Below are 27,048 nucleotides of genomic sequence, written 5' to 3'. Positions count from 1 at the left end.
TTCACTTATTTTTAGAGAGGGAGGAAAGGGGGGCAGGCAGACAGGGAAAGATCAATCAGTTGCCTCTCACAGGCCCCCAGATGGAGACCTGGGCTGCAACCCAGCCACGTGCCCTGACTGGGAATCCAACCAGTGATCCTTTGGTTCATGAGCCAGCACTCAATCAATCCACTGAACCCCACCATCCAGGGCTAAAACTTTCAAAATTTAATTACCACCACAGGACTGGACTGTGAATTCTTCACCCTGCTAAGCAACCAGCTAAAGGACCCACAGGTGTTTGTATCTTTTTGTAGGTCCTTTATATCGGTGTGGTAAGATTAACTTTGTCTATTTTGTGTTTTTACCTGCTAAATAAGCCACGCTCTGTGTATTCACCTCAAATTTGTCACAATTTCTATGTTTGTTAACCAGAGTTAGTAGCGTATGCAAAATTCTGACTGTTCTGGCAACAATGGCAGGTGAAGGATGTCTGTACCCTACAAAAAATAAAAACAAGAAGTTACTTCATTCTCTCAACAAGTATTTGCTGAGTTTGTGTTCTGTGACTAGAAATCCTGCAAGAAAAGGAAGTAGAAGGGTTAACGCCTGCCTTTCAAGAATAGCCATTTGGGAAGGCAAAACATACATCCGTGAGTAGTCAGTTAATTATACACAGGATTAAATACCAAGTCGCGTAGAATCGATTAGTATTTCTTGGACCTCTAAGGCACCTCAGGGAGATGAAAATTAGGAAAGATGATGGTGTTTTAGATATTCCATTCCCTGAAGCAGCAGAGGTTTTCAAAAAAATCTATGAAGCTCACTTTAAGATACCTTTAAACAGGATTCTATGATTAAAAATTGTATTTTTTTTTAACTTAAAAAATCCCAATGACATAGAAAGTGTATGTTCTCAGAGCTCAACGAATAGGGTTGATAAAAGGGTAAAGCCTGATTTTCAGACAGCATTTAATCACTAACACTATTCCATTTTAAAATAGGGGCTTGAACACTGAAAATATCTGGTATTCTTTTGGAAATACAGAATAAGCAAGCACTTGACCAGCCCCACTGCAGTTCCTCTTCTTGGTACCCTGTGGTAAGTGTAGTATCTTCTGAGTAATCCCTATTCAGTTTAAAGATTTTAACTGTCAATATTGTTTGTAGTGGTGAAATCAAACACAGGGTGGGGCAAAAGTAGGTTCGAAGTTGTTCATATGGAAAACAGTGCAGTAATTAATCCATAATAGTATAAGAATACACTGTTTCGTGTACTCACAGCTATAAATCTACTTTTGCCCCACCATGTATATATATATTTATAGTGGTGGGTGTATGTATTATATTAGGTCAAAACTGACTGAGGGAACCTCCATGATCCTTCTCCCAAGCCTAAAACCATTTAAATTGATATAAAACTATGGACTCAAGTTCTACCTTGAGTCTCTATTGCGGCCAAATCCAATGCTGCTTAAGACCACTGGTCTGTGCCAGCTTCTTATTCCAGGCCTTTCTTCTCACTGCTGCTGCCTCTGACTCACCACTGCATGCTGTTCCTATTAACTGCCCCCTCTGGCCATGATTATCCTCTGTCAATAAACTAGAGCTAACGTGCAGTGCAGCTGGCAGTGGGGAGCAAAGCCGGATTAGGGGGTGAATGAGCTGGCTCTGAGGAACAGCTAGAGATCACATCCATAACCAAGACAGAAATTTGGAGGGGTGAGGGTGGAGTACCAAAAAGGTGATGCAATAATGAGACTGATTAATAATAAATAAGAAACAAGTTGAAGAAAATCTGTGACCAAATCACTAAGATAACATTTTCTAATATGTTACTCAAATAATATTTATTTGCAGTCTGCCTTATTTTGATAATCAAAAAGATATATTAGTGATAACTAATATGTAGCTATAAGGTTTAGCACTTAGGAATTTTATAAAAATTAACTCTTGCTTTTTAAAAGAAATCTGATATTTGATGTGGAAATTAGGCTCTATTAAAATATATATTAAACAAAACATAATTCAATAAAGCAGATAAAATTTGCTTTCACAGTAAGACACATGAGCCAAATTATTTCCATTTATTTCAAGCAATTATTTTAAGTACTTCTGGATTCTTGAAACCATTTCATAAAAATATTCTGACACAAGCCCCCTACCTTTTAAGAGGTGCCCAACCAGGGCAAAGTTAAAGTTCGAGTTGAAATTGAGTCCAACAAAATGATCCATTTGCTTGCAGTGCCATTCCAGAGGGTTCCGGATCGCCATAAACACCTCCTCCGGGCTCTGTTAAAGACAGGCATGAGAGAGTCGGTGGTTCACACAGGGACCTTCCTTAAAGGGCCCCTTCCTGCTTCAACAGCTATGACAAGATGAGTAATCCTTCAAGTTGAGAGAAATCATTTTCAGATGACTACTGAAAACCACAGAACAAGTACCTTGAAGAATATTCAAGGTACTTACTACAAATTAGTTAGTGTAAGACAGGCAATCATATACATAACAAGATGATGAAAGATGAAATGCAAAATAAATGACTGTCAATTTACATCCTGGTGACTTTTTAAAAATTATAATTATTTTTGCTTCAACAAGACCACCACTGTGTGGTCTTTGTGTGTACCTGGTGTTCTGTGTACATGGTGACAAAAAATCCATGGGGATGAAGAAAGGTCATATTTATTGATTGCCTACAGTATTCAATAATGTCAGATGCATCATTATATCAAAACCTTAAAGCAATCCTATGTAGTAAGGTTATTAGTGCCCTTTTACAGATTTATGCATTCTTCATTCTTTTACTTATCAAAGACTTATTATTGTGTGGGATGTGCCACACACTTATTACTGGTTTTGATGTGCCAGGCATAGCTCTAGGTTTTGCAGGTAACTAAACATCTGAAAAGTGCTCACCCTGGTGGACTTTACATTCTAGTGTGGGAAAATCAGGAAACTGAAACTCCAAAATCTTATGCGACTTTCCTAGGATAATTAAGGTTTTAATAGTGTTTCCTAAAGTGTGGTTCCAGAAATATCTGCTTTAAAGTCACTGAGGTGACTGTTTAAAGGTGGAAAGCACTGGGTCCCATCTCTGAATCATGAGAGGTGATTAAGCCCCAGAAATTTGCCTTTTTTTTTTTAAAGAACCCCATTGATTTCCTTACACATAAAGATTTTTGAAAGCAAACCACCAAAGGTGTTCAGGGTCATGCTCATATCTGTCTAGACTTCCATCTCAAACAAACGAAAGCAGGAGTAATATATGTAGGGAGATGTTTAGAGCAGCACTGAACATACATATCATCTCACATATTTACCACCACACTCCCCCCCCCTTTTTGGTGAGAACATTTAAGTTTTACTCTCAGCAAATTTCAATTACGTAACACTGTTAGAAACTCCAGGCACCTTGTTATACATTACTCTCATATCTCATGCATCTTACATCCTGATAACCCTTAACAAGCTTATTAATAACTGATTCCTAGTCTCCTGGGGCACTGGAGTCAATGTTAGCTCCTGCTACTGGGCTGTTCTGGCAATGAAAATGCCAAAGCAGGTATTTCTAAGAGACAAACACTTCATTTGCAAATATTCTTAACATACGAATAGCCGATAGCCAGCTACCACCACCCCCACTTGTCCTAAGACCACCCCAGAACAGAGCAATGAGAATTAGGAGACAGAGGCTATAGTCCCACATCAGATGTACCAACATGGACAAACTACTTAACTTCTTTGCCCTTTTCTGTTCTGTGTAATGGAGGATTGACTGATAATCCTGAAGGTACCTGCTACCTCTAAAGTTGTGTTTCCACACTCAGAGCTCCAGCTACTGAGGGTCTCACACTATATCTGGTAGAGTGAACAAATAACGTTTAAGACCAGGTATACTTAAAACCATGCTCCTGTCCTCTTTCTTGCTTCTTTGTATCCATAACTCTGCTAATTTCACTTCAAGCAATTCTCTTGTTATACACATAGCCATTTAAAAACAACTCCTCTTTTCTCCTAGACTCTTCCCATTTTTCTCTGAAGACAAAAGGAACATAATTTCTTACTGTTAGACTTCCTCCTGTATATTCTATAAACCAAAATCCAACCTCAGTCAAGGCTGATAAATGTTAAGAGGGTATATTATGGTATGTTTTAAAGTGGGATTATCAAAACAAAAATACTAGTACAATTAAGTACCTAAAAGTTCTCTTTAGATTATCCAATCTCCTGATTCTTATCTTCTAATTACACCTAGTTTTTAATTAGGTGCCATTTTCAAGAAAAATAAACTTATTTTTATGTATTTATTCAATTTTAGAGAGAGGGGAGGGAAGAGGGAGAAAGAGAGGGAGAGAAATATTGACTGGTTGTCTCTTGTACATGCCCCAACTGGGGACTGAACCCGCAAACCAGGCATGTGCCCTAACTGGGAACTGAATTGATGACCTTTTGTTTTGTGGAATGATGCCCAACCAACTGAGCCACTCTGGTCAGGACAGGATCAGCTTATTTTTATATTATTTCTTTATACATGAAATGAGAGGTGGAGATGGCTAACCTTTACCTTAGGGTTATAAAAATTAGAAATAATGCATAGGGTCTGGCATGGTAGCTATTCCTACTATTCAGTATTACTTGTCCCTATTCTGTTTACTAGTATTGAGAGAGTACTGTTTTCTGCGCTTTTTATACAGAAAGTATGCAGTTAAGTTTAAATATTTTTAATAAGCTGGTAACAAACTATACTCACAAGTTGCATTACAGAAATGCATATTTAAGTTAGAGACTGCTTCTGATTTTTAAAGGACAATGACGACGATGATGACAACAATGACAATGAAAGGGAGGTTCTAAACGTGCACAGTCTGAGACTCCCAACAGAATGCCTGCTTACCTTGTCATTGAATATCCGGAGACTGTCTAAGGTGTGCAGGTTTTGTTCCAGGAGTGCGGTGCCTGCTGAATACAAGTTGACCTCGTCAAGCTGCAGCACAGCCACAGCTACCCAAAAGAGGGCTTTGTGCAAAGGGGAGTCCTGGCCATGGAGACACATTCAGGTTAGTAACATGAAACACAGAACAGTTGTGTTCAAAATACATTGCAGTATAAAACAAAGCATGTTATCCCCAAATTATGCACTTTTTTTTTAATTTTGGGGAAGGTAAATATGTGGGTAAGCTCTTCATCTATTCTATGTGTGTGACTAGACACTGTTAGCCATGCTGAAAACCTTACTGTCTACCTCCTTTGATTTCTTCCCATACCCTGGTTCCAAATCCAGTCACCAAGTTTTGTTAATTCTTCCAACTAGTCTCTCTTGCATCTGCTTGTGGTTAATTACACTATCCATGCTAACCTTCTTTATTCTAAGTATGGGTCCTTTTTGCCTCCAGTTTCTTCCTATCCCAGCCTACTCCACACTACTGCCAAAACAACTCTCCTAAGTCCTGCTTTTGTCAGGTCACCTGTACGCTTGAAAACCTATGGGCACATTTCCAAACTCCTTCCGAAAGAATGCTGAATGTTAGATTAGTTCCATCTGATCTTCACAGCTGCCCTGTCACGGTTCTCCTGAACAGTTTCTCCCAAACAACTAGAATGGTCCCCATGCCACCTCCCCATGGACCTGGCACTCTCGTCCAGTCCTACTGCCGTGCTACCCCCGCCCCCCCCACGACATCCTCCTGGTCTCTCTTTCATTCAGACTCCACCCTCTCAACTTTCTCATCACTCTTACCAGTATAAGAATCGCTGGCTGCTCTGAATTAAAAATATTTATTTTGGGGAATCCTTAGTTGGCAGTGTGGTATATGAGAAAATACATGCACAGCCTTGGATCAGAATCATGGTTCTTTCTTTTATTAGGTATGTGCCTTTGGGCAAGTTACTTAGCTCTTCTGAGCCTCGCTTTCATTTGCAAGATGAAGATGAGAGAACCATTTTATATAATTTAGGACCAGAGTGCTTGTACAACTCAGTAATAGAAATATACAAGTATTTATTTCTCTGTATTCTCTCTCAAGCCTAGCGTATCTTTGTACTCACGTCACAGAATTCTACCAGTTTAGGACTGAAAGAGAATACCATGCCCTTATCTAGTCTAGTTTACTCATTTTACCAACGTGGACCCGTGATGGCCTGATATGTTAAATGACCTGCTTGAGGTCACACAGTTGAGATGGGCTCCGACCACCCTAAACGGTGACTGCATCGTTTCAGCCCTTTCACGTATTATCTTCACTTAGAACTGAAATTCTTGTGATGATCGGGTATGTTCTACTCAGCTTTACATTTCTCCACAACAATAATCATGAACTAACGTACTATGTGTTTACTTACTTTATTATCTGTGCACTCCACACTCACCCAGAGTGTAAGCTCTATGAGGACAGGGAACTTTATTGGCTTTGTTCAGTGATATATCTCTAGCACTACACAGTACTCAGCACATAGCAGATGCTCTATGAATACTTACTGGATAAAGCAATTAAGAACACAGACCTATTTTTCCTTTAGCACTAATGAGACAAAAACAAACATCTGAGAACATGTTCTCTATACTTATTCTTCCTCTAATGTAAATAGTTCAAGTAACTACTCTAACTGTAGCATTTTCTTTATAACTTCTTCCCAATCTACCTATTTTCTGAACTCTTTGAAAGAAAATAAGATTTAACAGGGGTATCCAAAACAAATGCATTCATCTTCTCTCCAGTCATTACCTTATTAAGGAGCGGCTGTAATTTGGTTAGTGCTATTACTGTGGCCTCTATCAGAACTTGACTGTTGTAAGTATCAGGTCCTTTTAAGCAACTCTCAAGTGCCTTTTAGGGGAAAAAAAATTATTTTACTTTCACTGAAATAAAACATTAACTCCAAAACTGAGTCTCAGAATCAGTTCAGGAACAATTTCTTAATTAATAAATGGCAGTAGTATTTCCAACTCTGTAGTGATCTTGGCATCTAGCTCAATGCACATTTTAGTTTTTATTTTTTTAGTATTTCTATAATATATTCTAATATAGTAAGTCAGGCATTATTATAGTTATTACCAATTAGATAATTTTATGTAACACTAGTTTTACCACATAAAACCTTTGAAAACTGATAAAATAGTAAGAATACTTTCTTAGCAAAAGAGATAATACTTATTTCTTTTTAAGACATCTTTTTTGGAGAAGGTTTTTCACTTCAAAGAATTATAGTGAAGAATCAAAACTCATTGTTTTAAGGTTCAATAAGCAACATACAACACATATTATTAAGTTCCAATTTAGTGTCCTTTAGAAAAATGCAAGATTTGCTTTATAGCCTGAGAACCACAGATACTGAGGAAGAGGGAGAAGGGAGAGGTACCTTGCTGAGAATACGGATAATCTGCTTTATCTGCCCATGAGACACTCGTTTGCTAATGCAGCCGAAGACAACAAGAGCTCTTGGTTGAAGGGATGGATTATATTGAAATGCAAATCTGCAATTAAAGACCCAAAGAGCTTATAAAAATTTTTATGTTTATATATAATAAGTAATTAAATAAAATACTGATCATGCAGTATTATCTATCTTTTCAACAATATACATACTTTTAAACTTACACTGATTTGGGTCATACCTTTGAGCTAGTTCTGTCCACTGGTCCAGCCACTTGCATGTTGGAATATCTCTCATACATGCCTAAAAATAAAGGATACTCTGCATATATTTAGGTACATAAATGTTCTACAGAGACATTCATTTTTAAAATATATCTTCTTGATTATGCTATTACAGTTGTCCCATTTCCCCCCCTTTATTCCCCTCCGCCCCAAACACCCCCTCCACCCACATTCCCCTGCTTTAGTTCATGTCCATGGGTCATACATATAAGTTGTTTGGCTTCTACATTTCCTACACTATTGTTAACCTCCCCTGTCTATTTTCTACCTACCATTTATTCTACTTATTCTCTGTACCTTTTCCCTCACTCTCCTCCTCCCACTCCCCTGTTGATAACCCTCCATGTGATCTCCATTTCTGTGATTCTGTTCCTGTTCTAGTTTGCTTAGTTTTTTTTTAGGTTCAGTTGTTAATAGCTGTGAGTTTGCTGTCATTTTACTGTTCATATTTTTTATCTTCTTTTTTTTAGATAAATCTCTTTAACATTTCATATAATAAGGGCTTGGTGATGATGAACTCCTTTAACTTGACCTTATCTGAGAAGCATTTTATCTGCCCTTCCATTCTAAATGACAGCTTTGCTGGATAGAATAATCTTGGATGTAGGTTCTTGCCTTTCATGACTTCGAATGCTTCTTTCTAGCCCCTTCTTGCCTACAAGGTTTCTTTTGAGAAATCAGCTGACAGTCTCATGGGCACTCCTTTGTAGGCAACTGTCTTCTTTTCTCTTGCTGCTTTTAAGATTCTCTCTTTCTACCCTGGCTGGTGTAGCTCAGTGGATTGAGTGTGGGCTGTGAACCAAAGGGTCACCAGTTCGATTTCCAGTCACAGTACATGCCTGGGTTGCGGGCCAGGTCCCTAGTATGGGGCATGTGAGAGGCAACCACACATTGATATTTCTCCCCTCTTCCCCTCTCTCCAAAAATGAATAAAAAAAACTAAAATAAATAAGATTCTCTCCTCTTTAATCTTTGGTAATATAATTATGATGTGTCTTGGCGTGTTCCTCCTTGGGTCCAAATTCTTTGGGGCTCTGAGTTTCCTAAATTTCCTGAAAGTCTATTTCCTTTGCCAGATTGGGGAAGTTCTCCTTCATTATTTTTTTCAAATAAGTTTTCAATTTCTTGGTCTTCCTCTTCTCCTTCAGGCAACCCTATGATTCAGATGTTGGAACGTTTAAAGATGTCCAGTAAGTTCCTAAGCCTCTCTTCATTTTTTTTGAATTCTTATTTCTTCATTCTGTTTTGGTTGAATGTTTCTTTCTTCCTTCTGTTCCAAACCATTGATTTGAGTCCTGGTTTCCTTCCCACCACTGTTGGTTCCCTATAGATTTGTCTTTAGTTCACATAATGCAACCTTCATTGCTGTCTGGGTCTTTTTTATGCTGTTGAAGTACCCAGTGAGTTCCTGGAACATCCTGATAACCAGTGTTTTGAACTGTGCATCTGATAGGTTGGCTCTCTCTTTGTTGCTTAGTTGTATTTTTCCCAGAGCTTTGATCTGTTCTTTCATTTGGGCCATTTTTTTTTTTGTCTCAGCACACCTGTTATGTAGTAAGGGTCAGAGCGCCTGAGCCTTAGGTGTTCACCAGGGCAGGGCAACCCACGTGATGCACTGTGATGCACTGTGATGCAGTATGGGGGGGAAGGGGTCCGATAGGGAACAGTGCCACTTGCTTAGCACTCTGAGGGCTTTCAGTCATTCCCCTCCCAATCAAATTGGGCCCTTCTGGTGCTGATTTCTGGGTGGGTGGGCTTGTATATGTTCTAGGACCCTGTGGGTCTCTCCAACAAACTCTCCTGTGAGGCTGGGAGTCTCTCCCACTGCCAGCTTAACCCCCACAGGTGTTCTCAATCAGAGGTTTGAGGCTTTATTTCCCCGAGCTGGAACCCTGGGTTGTGTGGTCTGTCTTGCTCCCCAGGTTTTCTTCCCAGTTTATCTGCACACGAATGTGGGACCACCGGTTCGGCAGCTGCCACTTTGCCTTGAGTCCTCTCTCCCTGACTGCCCATCTCTGCCCCTTCTACCAGTATGGATGAATGTTTCTTCTTTAACTTCTTGGTTGTTGGACTTCCGTACAGTTAGATTTTCTGGCAGTTCTGCTTGTTTTTTGTTTTTTAATTTGTTGTTGTCCTTTTTCTGGTTGTGTGAGGAGACACAGTGTGTCTACCTACACCTCCACCTTGACCGGAAGTCTCCAGAAACATTTAAATACTATTTATTATAATGTCATCAAATAAATAACATATATTTTATCAATAAACATGTTCCATGGAAGTGTTTTTATTTAAGCATTAACTGTAGAACAGAATAAAGCAATTTTTCTTCTAGATAGTACTAGTGGGTTTAAAAAGTGCCCTAGCCTAGTTCCTTATCATTTTGGCTTATGTACCTCCATGATCTCCAGCAAAGCCTCTGTGACTGTTTCCAAGGATGTCAAAGCGAAAGTCTCCCTCTCATAGGAGCCAGGAGAGAATGACCTGTCCCGATAACTGGAGCGGAAGGCAATGACAGCGGCTGACTTCACTTTGCTGATGCCAAACAGCAAGTAAAATTTGGGTAATGAGAACTCTGTCAAACTGAGTCTCAAAACCTGCTTGGTCTCTTCTGTAAAAGGAAAAAAAAAAAGACTTTAAACATATTTTTTTTATTTTAAAACATATTTCATTTTAAATTTAGAAAATTTGAGTATCATGTCAAAATTACATAACTGTGCTCCTTAAACCAACGCTCTAGACATTATCTTAGTGTTCATTGCTTTAGCGCCATTTAATCTACAGATTTGCGCCAGCAATGCACCACCATCAACTTTGGCTTTGGCTTATGTGGCAACTACAAGAGTCTACAAGCCAAATAAGCACAGAAAGTCTCTGCTATAGCTTGATATGGCATGGAAGTAATTTATTATTTATTTTTTTAAAAGATTTTATCCATTTATTTCCAGAGAGGGATGGGAGAGCGAAAGAGAGAGAGAGAGAAACATCAATATGCAGTTGCTGGGGGTCATGGCCTGCAACCCAGGCATGTACCCTGACTGGGAATCGAACCTCTGACACTTTGGTTCGCAGCCCACGCTCAATCCACTGAGTTACGCCAGCCAGGGTAATTTATTATTTTTGAATTAGCAGCTTAGTGTTGGGGCACCACAATAAACAATAAGCTAATCTCTGTCGATCAGACGATGTAAATTGGAGACAGGAGCTGGTGAAACACCAATGACGGTCCTGGAACTTACCACTAAAATGAAGTTGTGAACAAGTACACAGAGAGTGAATGATATTAATGACCAATCCGTGTGTGGAAGCTCTAAGGGAGAGTGGCCCTGTGGCCACTAAGAACGTGACCACGTGGAAGAGGTAGGGGAGATGAGCCGCTACATCCAGGGAGTTGTTGAAGGACAGCATTAGCATGTAGCGTGCGAGAATAGCAATATCGTCCCACATGAGATGCTGCTCTAAAGTAGGGGTTGGAGATAAGCATGTCTTGTCAATTATTTTGCACATCCTTCCAATAACCTGTAAGGAAGCAGAGGTTTAAAAACATGGGGGCTAAAAAAGTTTTATCATTAAAAACTTTTAGTTTAACTAGTTACAAACAAAAAACCTTCTGATGATACAAAGAGATACATTATACTGCAGTCCAGAAGGCATAGGAAAAGTGATTACCTTGCTTGAAACCAATTTCACGTTTCCAGAAGCCAGAGCTACAGCAGTATCTGCCATCACCTCAGCTTTTATCGATCCCAAGCCACCCGTTGCACTGGTTTTGATGAAACTGTCTAATACAACATCAAGGAGATCTGTAATCTGGTGGAAGAGAAAAAAATAATCTTAGCCACTCTAGCAACTTAATTTTTACTTTAAAAACACTTCAAGGAACAGCCCTACATGAAAATTCTTTTTACCAGAGGCTTCTGAAATACTAAGTTTTATTCAGAGACGTGTCAGTAAATAAAACATGGAAAAGATAGGATGATAAAAGATGAAGACATTCCTTCAGAGATTAAGAAACTTAAATTAAAAAATTTTAAATCTCTGTATTAATTTTATCTACTTGCAAAGTGTCTCTGTTCTCTTCTAAGAAAATGTATGATCAATATAAAATATAATTATTTTAAAATATAGGACATGACATCAGTACTGAGATGTTTCATAGAGCTTTAAAACAGGCTCCAAGGTACTTAAAATTATTTGGAGGATTCGCAGCACTGTTTGAGTAAGAGTGACTACTTTGAAAAATTGATATGTGTAATTCTTGACAGATAAAGAGAAAATGCATATGCTGTATTTTAATATTGTTGTTTTATGCTAGAACTATAAATGAAAGCAGGTGTCCCTAATACCAGCATCAAGAAACATTTACTGACACCCATGGTATGTAAGCTACCAGAGCACATTATAAACACTATTTACCAGAAGTGACATCAGATTTCTATAGTTAAATTCTATCTAATTAGTTATGCCATGGAGAAGAGTGCTACAATAACTAGTTTTTCTTTGGCTGAGATATGCACTAGACATTTACAATTTTGAACCAGATCAAGAATTAGGTGGATGTCTATATGTTTTCTGATAGAGGGACTGTTCTTTTCTACAACTGTATCTCTAGTGCCTAGCACACTGCTTTGCACTAAGTGGGTACCAGACAAGTATCTGCACAGAGGAGCTACTAGGTAAATATTTAAGCAAATTCAATACCTGCCCAAGGCTCCCCCATATTTTTGCTTGGATGGATGGGTACATCTGCTTCTCATTTATGGTCATTGTTATTAGCTTATCCAGAATAGCAGTAACTCTTTGTCGTTTGGCATCATCGTTGTGCTTACAAAAACGGACCAGATTTGACAGCCATGGAGTCATGTATTCTAAACAAAGGTGTTTCAATTCAATACCTGGGGGAAAACATGCTGTTAGCATAAATGGTCAATGAAAATTCCATCAAAATTTATTTTAAATAATATTATTTTAATTATTTCAAATTATTTTCAAATAAAGGATTGGGAGAGGGGAAGGTAAAAGGTGAAGCCCATTACCTAGAATCAGGCCTAAGGAAAAGATATCTGGCAAATATATTACTGAAGATGGAAGTGAAGAAAGAGAGCAAGCCTTGAACAAAATTTTTAAGGCCAGTAAACCAATTTTGACAAGTTTTATCTTGTGTTTCACTCTTCACTATTTCTCTTCTAGCTAAAAATACTTACTAAGTTTTATTCCGATTGTAAAAGGAATATGTAGTAATCCTGGAAAGTTTGGTAAAAAGAAAGCATCACCACAAAAACGAAACCACTGTTACTATCCTGGTGCATCACCTCCACTCTCCTCAGGCTTCCCAATCTACATTGAGTTCATGTACATTTGTATGTGTTTGTACACATATAACCCACTCCAACTTCACAAAAATTAGGGTTAGGCTACATATGCAGTATGTTCTGAATCTTTTTTCATTAAACATTATACTGAGATTAAAAATTCTCCAAAAACATTTTTAATTTCAAAATAACTTCAGTCTTTTGAAAAGACATAAAAATAGTACAGAAATTCCTTTGTATGCTTTACCTAGAATCCCCCAATCCTTCTTGCTATGATACACACATACAACACAAACTTGACCGCTTTCGGTGTGCACACTTCAGTGGCATTAAGTGCACTGTTGTACAGCCATCACCATCCCTCACCTCTAGAATGTCTTCATCTTCCCCAACTGACATTCCGTTCTAAAAACATATTTTATGGCTTCACATTATTCTATCACATGGAGATCCAATGATTTAATCAGTTCTTTATTGTTTGACTTTTAGGTGTTCTAATTTTTTGCTATTATAATGTCATGTGAATTTCAAAAGGAGGCACAATAAGCCAATGGAAATAGAGGTCAGAATACTGGTTATGCTTGGGGAGAGGACAGTACTGAGAGGAGCCTTCTGGATGCTACACATGTTCTGTAGCTTGATCTGGGAGATGGTTTTGTGATGTAGTCACAAATAAAAATTCATCAAGCTGTTCACTTAAGACACTCAAGGTCTGGATACTTTACTGATAAGATATACCTCATTAAAAAAATCTAAATAAAAATAATGCTATGATAAACACCTGAACATTAATTCCTTAGAATAAATTATAAAAAGCAGAATGATGAGGCTAAAAGGACCTTCAGGGTCTTGACATGTGTGTCTAAACTGCTTTCTAGAAAAACTGACTGTTTGAAACTCTGCAGACTAGCACTGATGGTTTGTAAAAACTCTCTGCCAGTCTGACAGCTGAAAGTTGTCTTACTATTTTATTATTTTTTCAGTTTATATTTGTTTAATTTTATTAGTGAACTTCTTAATATATAAATATCCTTTTTTAGTATGATCTGAATGTTGCTGTTGGTCCATTTTTCTTATGAATCTATAACTCTTCATGATTAATATGTTAATTTTTCTCATATTTGCTACAATCGTATTTCCTAGTTTTTACATTTCTCTCACTTTTACTTTTTTTGAAATAGACATGTTTTGAAGTTTTATGTAGTCCAATCTGCTCACTGTTTCCATCATTTGTTTGCTTCATAAATTCTTACCCAGGAAGCAACTAAATCTTCTTCTTCTTCTTTTTTAATGGTTCCAGCTTTTCTATTCAACTCTTATGCACAGTTAGGCCACATTTTGATATCTTGTGGTTTGCGGTGAAGATGAAGGCCCAACTTAATTCATTTCCCAGCCTTCCTTCTGAAATGATTTAATCTTTCCCGAGTTAGACTGGTGTTTCTCTGTCAGTCTGTCTCCTGAGCTGATTTGACTGCTGACTCTTTAATAGCTGTGTTTTAACTACTGTACCCTTATAATGTATTCAAATATCTGTAATAGCAAGTCGCTCTCAGTTTTCTTTCCTTTCACTGTTTTCTTAGCTATTCTTTACTTTCAAGTAAAATTTGTAATCATTTAAAATTCTGCCTCATTCTTAATCCTCAAATCTCATAGAATTCTGACTGGATTGCATTGAATTCGTAATAATCTGGAAAGAATTATTCATTCAGGAGCACAGTATTCTTGGTCACTCAAATCTCTTTGTATATTAACATTTCTCATTAAAGCTTTATACTTTTCTTGTTTTGTCAGTCTTATGCTTTTTTTACAGTTATATTCCTACATTCATTATTATGTAAAATACACAGTGACCTGATCTCGATGAACTGTCAAAGCCTTCAATTACCTAATACAGAAAAACCAAGAAAAATACAGAAAAACAGGTTGTATGTGCTATGGAGAGCGGAAGGGAAGACACTGTTAGGGAATGAACTGAGAGAAGGACAACAGCTGCACTTCCACAGGGTCAGAGGTGGACAGGCGCAGAGGGAAAATGTTAGTTAAGTTCATGAGACCCACTACACAGAGCCCAGGCAGGAGGTGACGCTGGACCCTGAGTCATGTGCCGCTGCATTCTCTGGGAACTGACCAGGAACAGTACAATCACAGTTCAAAGCCAAAACTGAAGAGAGGAGACAATGCTTCCCTAAAATCAAGGAGACAGTGCAGATACTTGACTCATTCAGAATAATCTGCTGAGAAGAGAAATACTGAAGCTAATTAAACTGAAACATGGTGAGAGAAATACTTTGTGAGTGGTCCAGAGACATGTAAGGTATCAAAACCTTGCCATCTTGCTTTTATTGCCAGAATTTTAGATTTTTCAATGTGGTATGCCAGAGTTCTTTCAGTTACACAGTACCACAGATGAAAAATTAGATAGAGAAGTAAAACTATAATCAATTACAGATTTCACTGGTCAATTCTGAAACGAAAGCATTTTCTTTGAATTTCCTTAGAGTCATTGTTAACATATTAAAGAAAATTATCATTACTTACTAGATTTGCTAAATCCAGAAATACACTCTTCCAAAAATTCTAAGGTGAGGTGTGGCTCATTGGCAGCCAGCGTCTTACTAATCGAGACGATGAAGAGGGTGTTGTTAGCAGGGATACATAAACCTGATGTCTCTAGTAACTGGCCCTCGATTTTTAAATTAAAGGTACAAGTTAAGGCACACAGAAGATTATAGGCAGCTGACCTAGGAGAAAACACAAATGAAATTGTTTTAAGACTTATTTTTTCTTATAATTAAAAAAATTTTTTAATAACATACAACTTATGACTCTATTACAAAGCATAATCAACTATTTTTATTTATTTGTTTGTTTGTTTACTTATTTTTAGAGAGAAGGAAAGGGAGGGAGAAAGAAAGGGGGAGAAACATCAGTGTGTGGTGCCTCCCATGCACCCCTCACTGGGAACCTGGCCTGCAACTCAGGCATGTGCCCTGACTGGGAATCAAACCTGCAACCTCTTGGTTCGCAGGCCCACACTCAATCCACTGAGCTACACCAGCCAGGGCCATAATCAACTATTTTAAAATTTTATGATCAACTAGAGTTGTTACGATTCTATGGTAAAACCAAAATGCCCCTTGGTTATTTAAGGATTTTTTTTTTTCAGGGAGAGTTGTGACATACTCGGAAGAACACTTTGAGGCTCCTAAGACAGGTGCACAGAAGGCCTTCCTAAGAGACATTTCATAAGGAAATACAGTATGAATGGTCTGTGGCCTACAGTGGATCAACAGAAAGAAAGTAAAGGCGCAATATATATTCAACGAAGCTGAAACTCACATTGTTGTTCCTCTACCTGCTAGACCCAATTATAATGGGGATCCTGAGAAGAGAAATGAGGTGGCCCCTCATCAAACTAAAATGTTAAAATCTTTAATCAGCACCTACTGAATTTCTTCCTGGGTGTCCTACAAGTTAAACTACAAACTGGTGGTCAAAAAAATTGTAAACATAATTAAGTTCCCTTCTATTCTTTCCATGAACTTCTTCCATATAACTAAAAACAAAACAAATCAAAAAAACCTAATATACACATATTCAGATTCCATTAGAACCAAAAATTCCCTTATGTCTGAAAAATATATTTAAACAATTTGAAGACAGCTCAAAAACTCATATTCCATTTTTAAATTTTTAATTTTCTCCCCTATACAACAAAAGAAATGGTTTGACTGCTTGGCAAATTTCAGGTTTTCCTTACCTCTGAACTTGCATCATGCTAACATATTTATGCAACAGACACATAGGGAGGAAAGTCTACCAAAAGGCTTTTCTCAGTCATGACACACTTCAGCAAAAAGCAGTAGCTGTCAGCTTGCTTTATTTCACAAGAGAAGAATATAGGTTTATCAAGCTAATAATTTTTTTTAAAGATTTTATTTATTTACTTTTTTAGAGAGGGAAGTGGGGGGAGAGAGGGGGAGAGAGAAAGAAAGAGAGAGAGAGGGAGAGAAACATCAATGTGCAGTTGCTGGGGGTCATGGCCTGCAACTCAGGCATGTACCCTGACTGGGAATCGAACCTGCGACACTTTGGTTCGCAGCCCGTGCTCAATCCACTGAGCTATGCCAGCCAGGTGAGCTAATAATTTTTAGAAGACTGATAGCATTCTTTAATGAGTAACTTTGAATTAGAAATTAAGGACATACACATAGCTCCATTTTCCTAAGATGAGAATATTAACATTGTCATTTCTAAGTTTATATATCTCTTACTAATGCCCGGCAATTCTGAGTTATGCTATTTTGACATTGACTTTGACTCTGACTCTGTATATTTCAACAACTATAAAGAACTTGGGTCCTTCAACTTGGGGGAAGGTGTCAGATTCCTCAGAGATAATAAAAGTAAAGAACACATAAAATTTTGTGTATTATTTCTAAGAGTTCACGGACCCCTTGAGACCCATCCAAGTAGAGAAATCTTGATTTTTTTTTCCTTTTAAATAAAGGAGATCTATAATCCTAAAAGGCCCACTTGTAAAACCTGGACTATATTATATCCTAGGGAAGGTTTTTCTGAAGCTAAGAATTTATATCTGTAAAAATCTTAACAGTCTCAAGGTACCTGGGAGGAAAAAAAAAAAATGATTCTAACATGAAATGGAGAAGGGCAAAAGCAGGAAAGACTACAAAGACACGTGGGGGTGGGGGTAGGGAACATGGGGAGAAATAATATTTACTAAGCAAAAACTATGTGCTAAGTGCTATACTACAACACACACTATTCATTAAACACTTGTACGTATATGAGGATGGCACTGTCACTTTTATTTTAAAAATGAGGAAACCTGAGCTTGGAGAACTTTAGGACTTTACCTACAGCCATACGTAACAGACCTAGCTGGCTACACAGACCATGCCCTTTCCTGATTTCTGCTCAGATTATCAGGCCTACACATAACCAATGATGTCTGCTCAGATGACAGCTATATTTATCTTAAGATTTTTTCCCAGAATTTTCTTAAAGTCACATGGATGGAAAGTATGCAATAATGTTATTGAGTTATTAAACACTAAGCCTTCCTCTGTAAAACAATGATAATCTGATTTAACTGTGAGGAACCTTAAGAGTGATGTACTCTTGAACACGGGAAAACTTAATTAGAGGACTCAGAGGAGGGGAAACTTAGTTTAAGAGCAGACTTGAAAAAAATGTATTTTGGAAAAAAAACTCAAAAACTGCTATGCTGTCTGTTTCAGATGAAAGTTTCCTGGACAAAGAATATACATTGGTTTAGTGTGACTCACCCTATTCTGAATTCCGCAGTCCATGTGAACACCCCACAACTTGATGAGGTCACGCTGGTTAACCAACGTAACATACCTTCCAATTTACAGTATTAGGGTAGACAGGCTGCTTTAAAAGCTTATTAAGTGCTCTCATGTTAAAAGCCACAAACCCTGAATAAAGTTGAAGTGAATTTTTTAAAAACTTACCGTAAACTCGGGTCTGAACTGCCTAAATTGAGCAATGCAATATTGAGCAGTGTCCCAGGGACATCTTTGGGCCGAATCTTGGTGTGCTGGGGGATGGAATCAGGCTGCGACAGCTCCCAGCGCGTCCGGATGTGAATGATAGACTGGACAATGGCATCACACTCCTGGTGCATGAAGGTGAGTGGTGTGCCCTGGTTTGCGATGGTTAAGGTGAACTGGTTCTCATCCACCAGGCAGATTTCTTCAATTTCCGAAGCATAATAGATATCATTTAAAAAGACTGACTGTCCCAGGACTTTTGTTCGCTCTGCTGAGGTTACCTGAACAGCAGTAGAACCAACCTGGAAAGTGATGGTGAGAGGGTGGAATGAAGAAGAATTAAATTCCATTATGTTGAATTGTAAGAGGCGCCAAAACCAAATGACCAACCTACCAACTGAAATACTATGTTTGCCATTTAAGGGAGAGTATTTGCCATTATATATTCAAATGGGTTCAATAATTACTATGATTAATGCTCTCAAAAGAGACTGAAAACATAAAAAAAAATAATTTAGTTTTTAAAAAAGGTCAAGAATCCTATAGACAAATACTGACTTTATCCTGAAGCTATATGTTCCTCACTGCAAAAAGCATGTAAAAATCAGAATTCTCACTAGATAATTTCCACTTTCTGCACATCCCTGCCATCTGACTGCTATGTAGCAAATTGCCCTCTGTTTGCTACACTCTTCTGCCTCCCACCCAAGCTGGAATATAATTAAGTGTACATGTCTCGTATCATCCACAGGACCTCCATGAGGATAGAAAGCTTAATTTTTCTCCCTCTGGACTTTACATTTGATACACTACCACAGGGACACTGAGGAAGGCCAGTATACAGTCTGGTTAGTCAAGGAAGGCAATGAGCCCAACAGAGTGAAACTTACTTTAATAGAAACCTTGGTGTCTTTGTGAGCTAGCCTGAGAGCATTGTGGAACACCTTCAGGTCCTCTTCTAAAGCCAAGGTGGCAGCGGGCAGTTTCTGTTGTTCGTGTTCTATGTGCTCAGCCAGCTTCCCGGGGCAGTCTATGAAAATGAGCCTTTTGCTGCCTTTGAGGCCAGTCAGCAGCCGCTCGTGATACTTGGTATACTCCCTGACCCAGGAGTTACAGTTATAGATGTAAACTGCAGAGACGTTGTCATAAGCAAAGCCAGGAAAAACAACAAACCACTTAGAGAGGAAGTCCGTTTTAAAGCGATTGCTAGGCCCAGTATGGGTAAGGTCCACTACAATTTCATATGGCTTTGCATAATATGGCTTTAAAGTCAGCAAGACGTGATATATTAGCAAATCCCCATTGATCTGACCAGTTTTGAACCTAAGGAAGATGACAAAAAAAATAGGGACACAGTTTGTTAACAGAGTTCTGAATAGATACATAGATGCTACTAATCTATTTTATTAATTTATTTTCTGACTAGTTTTCTAGAGAAAACTAACAATAACACAAAACAATTATACAAAGTCTGGATCCTTTTTTTGTAATCAGTTGTTCTTTAGACATTGAGAAGTAAAGCAGAGGAGATGAATCTTCAATTCAAAAACTATGAGCAATGACAGTAACAACAAACTTGTCCATCACAGCCAATCAAAAAGGATGGCAGTGGACATTGGTTAGTGGCCTCCAGGTCCACCAGACTTCTCAGGTGAACTGTTTAGGTGGGAATGACCCCCCTGGAGCTGAATGGCTTTAGTGAATCCATTTATTCTACTATGACCAGAGACAATGGTTCAGTAATGATCACATGACTCAAATGAGGACAACCAGAGCCCAAGAGGCCCCATTCAGAGACGGCAGTGCAGACTGCTAGGGACTGAGACATGTTCTTCCCTGATGTTTATAGACAAGGCAACACAGAGCCATGGCAGTTGTTAGCTCTTACCTTGAGATATGAAGGACAGTGTGCCTAACAACCAAAGGTATTGAGCGGAAAAATAAAGAAACTTGCACCCTGGCCATTTCATCTGAGTCCTAGATAAAGCATCTCCTGGGATCAAATTTATCCCTGGACTATGCAAGTGTATGAGCCAATCAGTTCCATTTTTTCATTAAGGCAGCCATATTAGGGCGATGTGAGCGGCCAAGGTTAAGGACCCACAGAGAGTCCTGAAAAACACAGCACTAGAATTTCGGTCAAACAACCTACGTGAACTTCGGCCCAATGTTCTTTAGTTGATCACTGTGGTAGTACTGCTACAACCTAGGCTGAGTTTTTAGTTTTGTTGAGAGGAAATAAGACAAAAATATGACAAGTGAAATGATTTTAAAATAAAAGGAAACTATTTCAAGATAAAAGAAAAGATATGAGGTGGGGATATAATCACTTATCGAAGGGACTGCAGGGGAGAAATCCTCCTGTTGAGTTTAGGAGAGGGGGCAGCAACACAAACTGGGTGAGTAGCCAGTGAACGCTACTTAGAGGAACGGCTGGAGTGGATTGGAGGAATTTCAAACTCGATAAGAAGGGGGACTGGTGGGCCTCATTGAGAGAGGTAAAGAGGAAAAGAAATAGGTAATTAGGTGTGTTGAGGCAACAGTCAACTAGTTTACCAAGAATGAAGGATTCACACAGAGAAGTTTGAACAGATAAAGCTGGAAAAATACATTAACAGCTAAATTGTGAAGGGACCAAAACTGTTTAACTAAGGGGCTCAGGACCCCTCCCAGCATGCTCTGTGCAGCACCAGCAAGATAACTAGTGTGGTGCTTAACAAAACTGCAATTCCCGGCTCCCAGACTGGACCTACTAGTGTGTATAAATGGTATAGACAGAGGGGCCCAACAATTTTCACTGTTTTTAAACAACCTTCTCATCTAATATTTATGTGCATGAACATTTCTGAATCACTGCTATAACTGTCGAGGAGTTGGTATTAAGGAGTTGCTCAATTACTTTTTTGAAAGAAAGGGGTGGTATGATCAAAGGAAGTAATATACACAAGATATACAAAGGCATCATGACCAGTAAAAAGATACCCTAGTGGCCTAGGTATGGCCTCACAAGGATCTAAAATAGAGTCACACACCGCGTAAAGACGTGGGGTTATGTTCTGAGAAACTCACTGTTAGATGACTTCATCTCTGTGCACACATCGGAGTGCACTATCGCAAACCTAGATGGAGGAGCCCAATACTGTCATTGTATAAGCTGTACCTTTATATGACTGGCAGTGCCATAAGTTTGTTTACCAGCATCACCACAAACACGTGAGTAATGTGTTGTGCGATTATGTTACCATGGCTACTAGGCAACAGAAACTTATCAGCTCCATTATATAATCTTATGAGACCACCATCATATATGCAGTCTGTCATGTGGTACAAGACTATAGTAAGAAACTGATTCAAGGATATAAAGAAAGGATCAACATTATCTTAGGTCTGATTGGGGCTATAAGAAAGAACTTGAATTAAAGGGACTTGCTGTACACCAAGCCTCTGAGATTATACAGAATGTTGTTATCATGAACAGAAAGAAAGAGATCGTGAGGGACTACCACTTTTGAGAGAAAAATGAGATCCATTTTAGATTCACTGATGATGGTGATGAAAGGACATTCAAGGGGTGGAGGAAGGGAGGGAGATGGGAGGGGAGAGAGGGAGAGAGGGGGAGGGAGAGGGCGAGGACCCACTAAACCACACGAAAGCATTTTATGTCCCATATCATCTAAATTTACTATGTACTTTCTCAAATCACTGCAGTTCCACGGTTTGAGATGTGGGTTTGTTTCTATTATTTGACCAATACCCCAGAGGTCTCCAAACTCATGTTATCAATCAGTCTGAGGCATCCAAATAAAATTTTTAGAGATGATTTTAATGCTGCAGGGAAAATGCCATTTCATCTTCTTTTGAATGACACTAATAGATTATTCAAAAGCTACACCAGGCATATATAATTAGTTTAAGGTCAAAAGACACCAAGCAGAAAACCCTCCCTGCTCTGGAGGCGGGGATTTGCTCTACAAAGCCTCCTGTCATGCCAGCGGCCAGCTAGACAAGTTGGAGACTCTGTTTTTCCCCCCCTGTGACATGTGCTTTAGTTGCAGCGAAAAGGAAATGTGTCATCTGTGGTTTGGTCTGAAAAGTGGAAAGCTAGCTGCACATGTCCTTTTTTACTGCAGATTTGCTTTACCGTTCGTATTTCTCCAAGTCTGCCCTGCTTCAAATTACTTGGAAGCTGTGCCTCAAGACAAGAAGTGGCTTATTAAAATAAGGTGATAATCAGATTTTGACCATTTTGTAAGGTATGTAATATATATCGTTTTCTTATGCCTTTTCACTTATAACTTTGTACAGATTACTGTTTGAGGAAGTTCTACAAATAGTGCCTAAGAATCTTACTAACAAAGTAGAACTGTAGTAATTGAAATGTATGCTGTCTGTTCTTTCCTGTCCTATTAGGTAAAACTTAAGTTAGAAATGGTACAGATTTACCACCAACATAGAGTTTTAAACTAGGACTAGGAAGGACCTGAGTTTAAACTCTACAGCAAATTGAAAAGTTCAGTTATGCATTAAAAAGTTTAAAAAATAAATTTCTTACTACTAATGTTTAGGCATCATAAATTTTATTAAAAATGACCAGAGATTAAAAAAAAACTTTTGATAACATAACCTAGCCTCGGTGGCATACATCAGGGCTGTAGAGACAGCCCTCGATTCCCACTTGCTGCAGTTGTTTATCTGGGGGTGACAGTGCATCTGGCAGAGAACAATCGACAGTGGGCCCATTATCTGCCCCGTGGCAGGAACTGTTAAAATGTCTACAGGCACCGTGATGATGCCACTCTGTTCGTGAACTAATGGGACAAGGATAACCCACTTTACATTATTTTAGCATCTATGCACAAGGCCAGTCCAGTACAAAAGGAGGGCAACTACTTGCTAACCCAATTTAAAGTGTTTCTCTTTGTGAAAATATCATAAAGTAGCCAAAGATTTATGCCATTTGACTTAAAAATTGAAGCTAAACACTATTACATTGAAGTCCGGTGCACCATATCTTTCACTATCAAAGGTCATAATCCAAAAAGTAATCTTAATTCTAAAGCACATAATAAAGGTTTTTCCCTTTTTACTAATAATAGGATATATTATTTCAGAGGTTAATTTCCAGCAGCATCATTTATTATATATTACTTTTTATAAACTATTTCTTATAAAATTTTGAAATTCATAAAAGTATGACTAGAAATAGCATCTATGTTGCTTGGGACTGGGTCAGAAAAAATGAATCTCAGGTACCTCCTAGACCTACAGAATCAAAATCTGCTTTTAAAAAAGGAGAATTTAGTTTTTTCCTAGCTCCCTCAAATAAATGCTAACAATAAAACAGTCTTATAAAAGTAGCTCCAACAAACTGAAATATTATCACAAAAGAGATAGCTCAATAATGGTGACAAATCTGTCTGGTTTACCAGTACCTCAACAGATATGCCAATTCTATTTAAATCTTCAATCCTGTGGTGAATTGAATAATGAGAATTAGGAACAGACCTGTCCCTTTTTGTACTGGCTTCCAGGGAGCCCAGAACCAAAACTGAAATTCAACTGAAATTCAACTCTTTCATTTGTATGTTGAGATACTTACCATGTGCCTTGACTTACCACTTCAGTCTAAAGCCCCATGATCCTGATGCTCTATTTCTTCCTATTTCATTGTTTTATTTATTTACTATTCTTTTAATTTTTTCCATCACCATTTACCCCCCATACCCTCCTCCACCTCCACCCAACCCCGTCCACTCCTCAGTCACCACACTGTTGTCCGTGTCCATGTGCTCTTTCTCGGTTTCTTTTCCTGCTCCCCGCCCCACCCCCAGCTGTCAGCCTGCCCTCTACCTACCAGTCTGTCTCTAATTTGTTTGTATAACTTATTTATTTTTAATTATATCAAAATATTCACAGAGCCCTGGCTGAGTGGCTCAGTTGGTTGGAGCATCATCCCATACACCAAAAGGCTGCAGGTGTGATTTCCAATAAGGGTGGATACAAGAGGCAACCAACTGATATCCCCCTCCCCTGCCCTGCCCCACCCCCTCCCTCTCTTCCTCCTTCCCCTTCTTCTCTTCTCCAAAATCAACAAACATATCCTTGGGTGAGGATTAAGAAATATATTCATAGGGAAAAAAAAGCTAGGCATAAATGATATAAAAAAGTCAGTAACTTTTGTTGAACTTTTAAGATTATTCGGAAGAATTCTGCCTCTTTTTCTTTGTAATGCCAGATTTTTAGCTTGATAAACTGGCATGCCTTTGGCCTTTGCTTTCAGAAAGCCAAAGTGCGTCAGGGGTACAGAGGTAAAAAGAGGGAACCAACATCATAAAATTGCTTTCACAAGTAATGGGGATATATTTCTAAGTCCCAGTTTCATTCTAAACTACAAGATAAATACCCAAAAAGGAAAAAAAAACCCACCTTGAATTCCTATTTGAAGTTCATTTTCTTTTGGTTGCTACCACACTTCCCCTTTCCTGACCAGAAAAAAAACTACTTACATTTTATTTTCATACATGAAGCAAAATGCTCAAGGCCACATTCTTCCTTTACTACAGAGATTGATGACACATCTATTAGAAGGTGGGGAGTTTCTGCAAAAAAGATCCTTAAATGGGCAAGGGAGGGAATCAAAAAAGTAAAAATAAAAGCAGAAGTACCTGACTCAAAACTGAAGCCTAGCATGTGTAAGAGGGAGAAAACTATATAAAACCATGGTATTCAGTCTACAATAATTAATAGTTATCCGTAATGCTAACTTCTAGCATTTAAAAGAGTAACAAAATTAAACTGTTTATTTATATGTAGCTGAAGAGAAAAGAATCAGCTGAGAAGGAATTCCAACAGGACTGCAAACGTTAGGCATGAATTTGCAGCTTACTTCTAACACATAAGCTGTCCGTCTATCTACAGGAACCCAAACCTAAAATCTTCACAAATTAACAATTTATATTTTTACCCCAACAGATCACCCGTACACTCATGGACATGAAACACATACGACATTACCTGCATCTGGCCTTTCTGATGACAACAGTTTTTTCTTTGTCTCCTGGAACAAAGGCAAACTATACCCATCTGTGGGCTAACAATACTACTGTCTGGGATCCAGATATTCAAAATAAGACAGGCAGAAACCAAAATCAAAACATGAACACTAACTCAACAACTCCTAAAGTCGATAAAAAGAGTAATTCCACAAATATGCCTGAAAGAGCAACATCATCTCACACCGCATCTTTAACTCCTGTATCTGACCTGGAGTTTCATACACCTTCTGTTCCGAGGAACAGCGCTCCAACATCACAGAACATCGAAAACACAAGCAAAAGCCACAGTGAAATTTTCAAAAAAGACGTCTGTGAGGAAAACAACAACAAAATGGCCATGCTAGTTTGCTTAATTATAATTGCAGTGCTTTTTCTTATCTGCACCCTTCTATTTCTATCAACGGTGGTTCTGGCAAATAAAGTCTCATCTCTTAGACGATCAAAACAAGCAAACAAACGTCAGCCTAGAAGCAATGGTGATTTTCTGGCAAGCAGTGGTCTATGGCCTGCTGACTCAGACACTTGGAAAAGAGCAAAACAGCTCACAGGGCCCAACCTAATGATGCAATCTACCGGAGCACTCACAGCACCGAGGGGAAAAACAGATGAAGGAGGAACTGAAAAACTCACTAACAGGTGCTTTTGTGAAGAAAATGCAAAGTAACAGTGAGAAACTTTATGGAGTAAAAACAAAGCCACTTTGCTATTTAACGCCAACACGTTGGTCAGATGGCCTAAAATCTGACATCGCAGGCCTTGCAATTTAGACTTAAGCAGGTGGAAACGGGAGACGTATGCCTGCTTACTTCATTATTTAAGTTGTGCACTTCTGTTCTGACACTGAATATTTTAAAAAGCAATAATAAAACAACCAAAAGTTTAGGCAAGTTTTAAAAAATAAGTTGAAGGAACTGACTAACAGAGGTAGAAATGGACAATTAAATATTTCTTGTCTGACTATAGTAGTTAGATGATCTTTGTCTGAATATCAGTGAACTTTGAAGAGTTTCAGTGTGTCCTCAGAGGCAAGTAAATGCTTTAACATCTAACAGAAATCAAATTCCTAATGTGCAGAGTTGGACTGTATAGTTTAATGGTACCTTCTTTGCTGAATGTGACAAAACCCGTATCAGCTCTTATATCAACACAGCTAATTTTCTGCTAGATGTTTTCATCTTTACATATGACACACACAAGAGTTTTTCTACTATAAATATTTAACTAAAACTTTTAATTTTGTATAATAAATTAAGACTTGTCAGAATAAAACTGACTGTGTATATTTGCATTCACTTTATCATCTGAGGGAACACAGGCAAAGACCAGGAAGCAGTAAGGCACAACTGAAACAGAAGAGCTTTAACAGCCACAGCGGGAGACCAGCCACAGCGGGAGACCGAGTGCTGACGACATAAAGCACACCTTACTGTTTAAGTGTAATATCCCTCTATCCTATAAATGCTGCTCTTTGGATTATTTATAGCAAACATTCAAAAGTTAATTAGTTTTT

General features: G+C 38.3%; 2 protein-coding genes across 9 annotated transcripts in view; one reads left to right on the top strand and one right to left on the bottom strand.

Moving 5' to 3' along the window:
- The window catches only part of NF1 (neurofibromin 1), a 225,813-nt gene that overhangs the window by 23,489 nt on the left and 175,276 nt on the right, over positions 1-27,048 (bottom strand). For all 8 annotated transcript variants that reach the window (XR_006785349.1, XM_045836072.1, XM_045836073.1 and 5 more), the window contains 13 exons: positions 19,374-19,806; positions 18,445-18,785; positions 15,485-15,687; positions 12,336-12,529; positions 11,304-11,444; positions 10,874-11,153; positions 10,031-10,245; positions 7,595-7,656; positions 7,339-7,453; positions 6,705-6,806; positions 4,877-5,017; positions 2,145-2,271; positions 348-479 (listed from right to left, as the gene is read on the bottom strand). Coding sequence is in view for 7 of the 8 variants with exons in the window: in XM_045836072.1 (XP_045692028.1) it covers positions 348-479; positions 2,145-2,271; positions 4,877-5,017; positions 6,705-6,806; positions 7,339-7,453; positions 7,595-7,656; positions 10,031-10,245; positions 10,874-11,153; positions 11,304-11,444; positions 12,336-12,529; positions 15,485-15,687; positions 18,445-18,785; positions 19,374-19,806 (2,486 nt within the window). In the remaining variant the exon portion in view is untranslated. The remainder of the gene's footprint in view (positions 1-347; positions 480-2,144; positions 2,272-4,876; positions 5,018-6,704; positions 6,807-7,338; positions 7,454-7,594; positions 7,657-10,030; positions 10,246-10,873; positions 11,154-11,303; positions 11,445-12,335; positions 12,530-15,484; positions 15,688-18,444; positions 18,786-19,373; positions 19,807-27,048) is intronic.
- On the top strand, positions 22,469-26,807 carry EVI2A (ecotropic viral integration site 2A). The gene is made up of 2 exons (XM_045836081.1): positions 22,469-22,736; positions 25,456-26,807. Exon 2 carries the CDS (start codon positions 25,471-25,473, stop codon positions 26,200-26,202), a length of 732 nt encoding a protein of 243 aa, XP_045692037.1. The 5' UTR covers positions 22,469-22,736; positions 25,456-25,470; the 3' UTR covers positions 26,203-26,807.

The sequence above is a fragment of the Phyllostomus hastatus genome, unplaced genomic scaffold (assembly GCF_019186645.2).
Source record: "Phyllostomus hastatus isolate PE091 unplaced genomic scaffold, TTU_PhHast_1.1 phas_contig_210, whole genome shotgun sequence".
In the NCBI taxonomy this organism is placed as follows: Eukaryota; Metazoa; Chordata; class Mammalia; order Chiroptera; family Phyllostomidae; genus Phyllostomus; species Phyllostomus hastatus.
The sequence above is the reverse complement of the archived record's forward strand: the minus strand, read 5'-3'. Positions and strand labels throughout refer to the sequence as shown.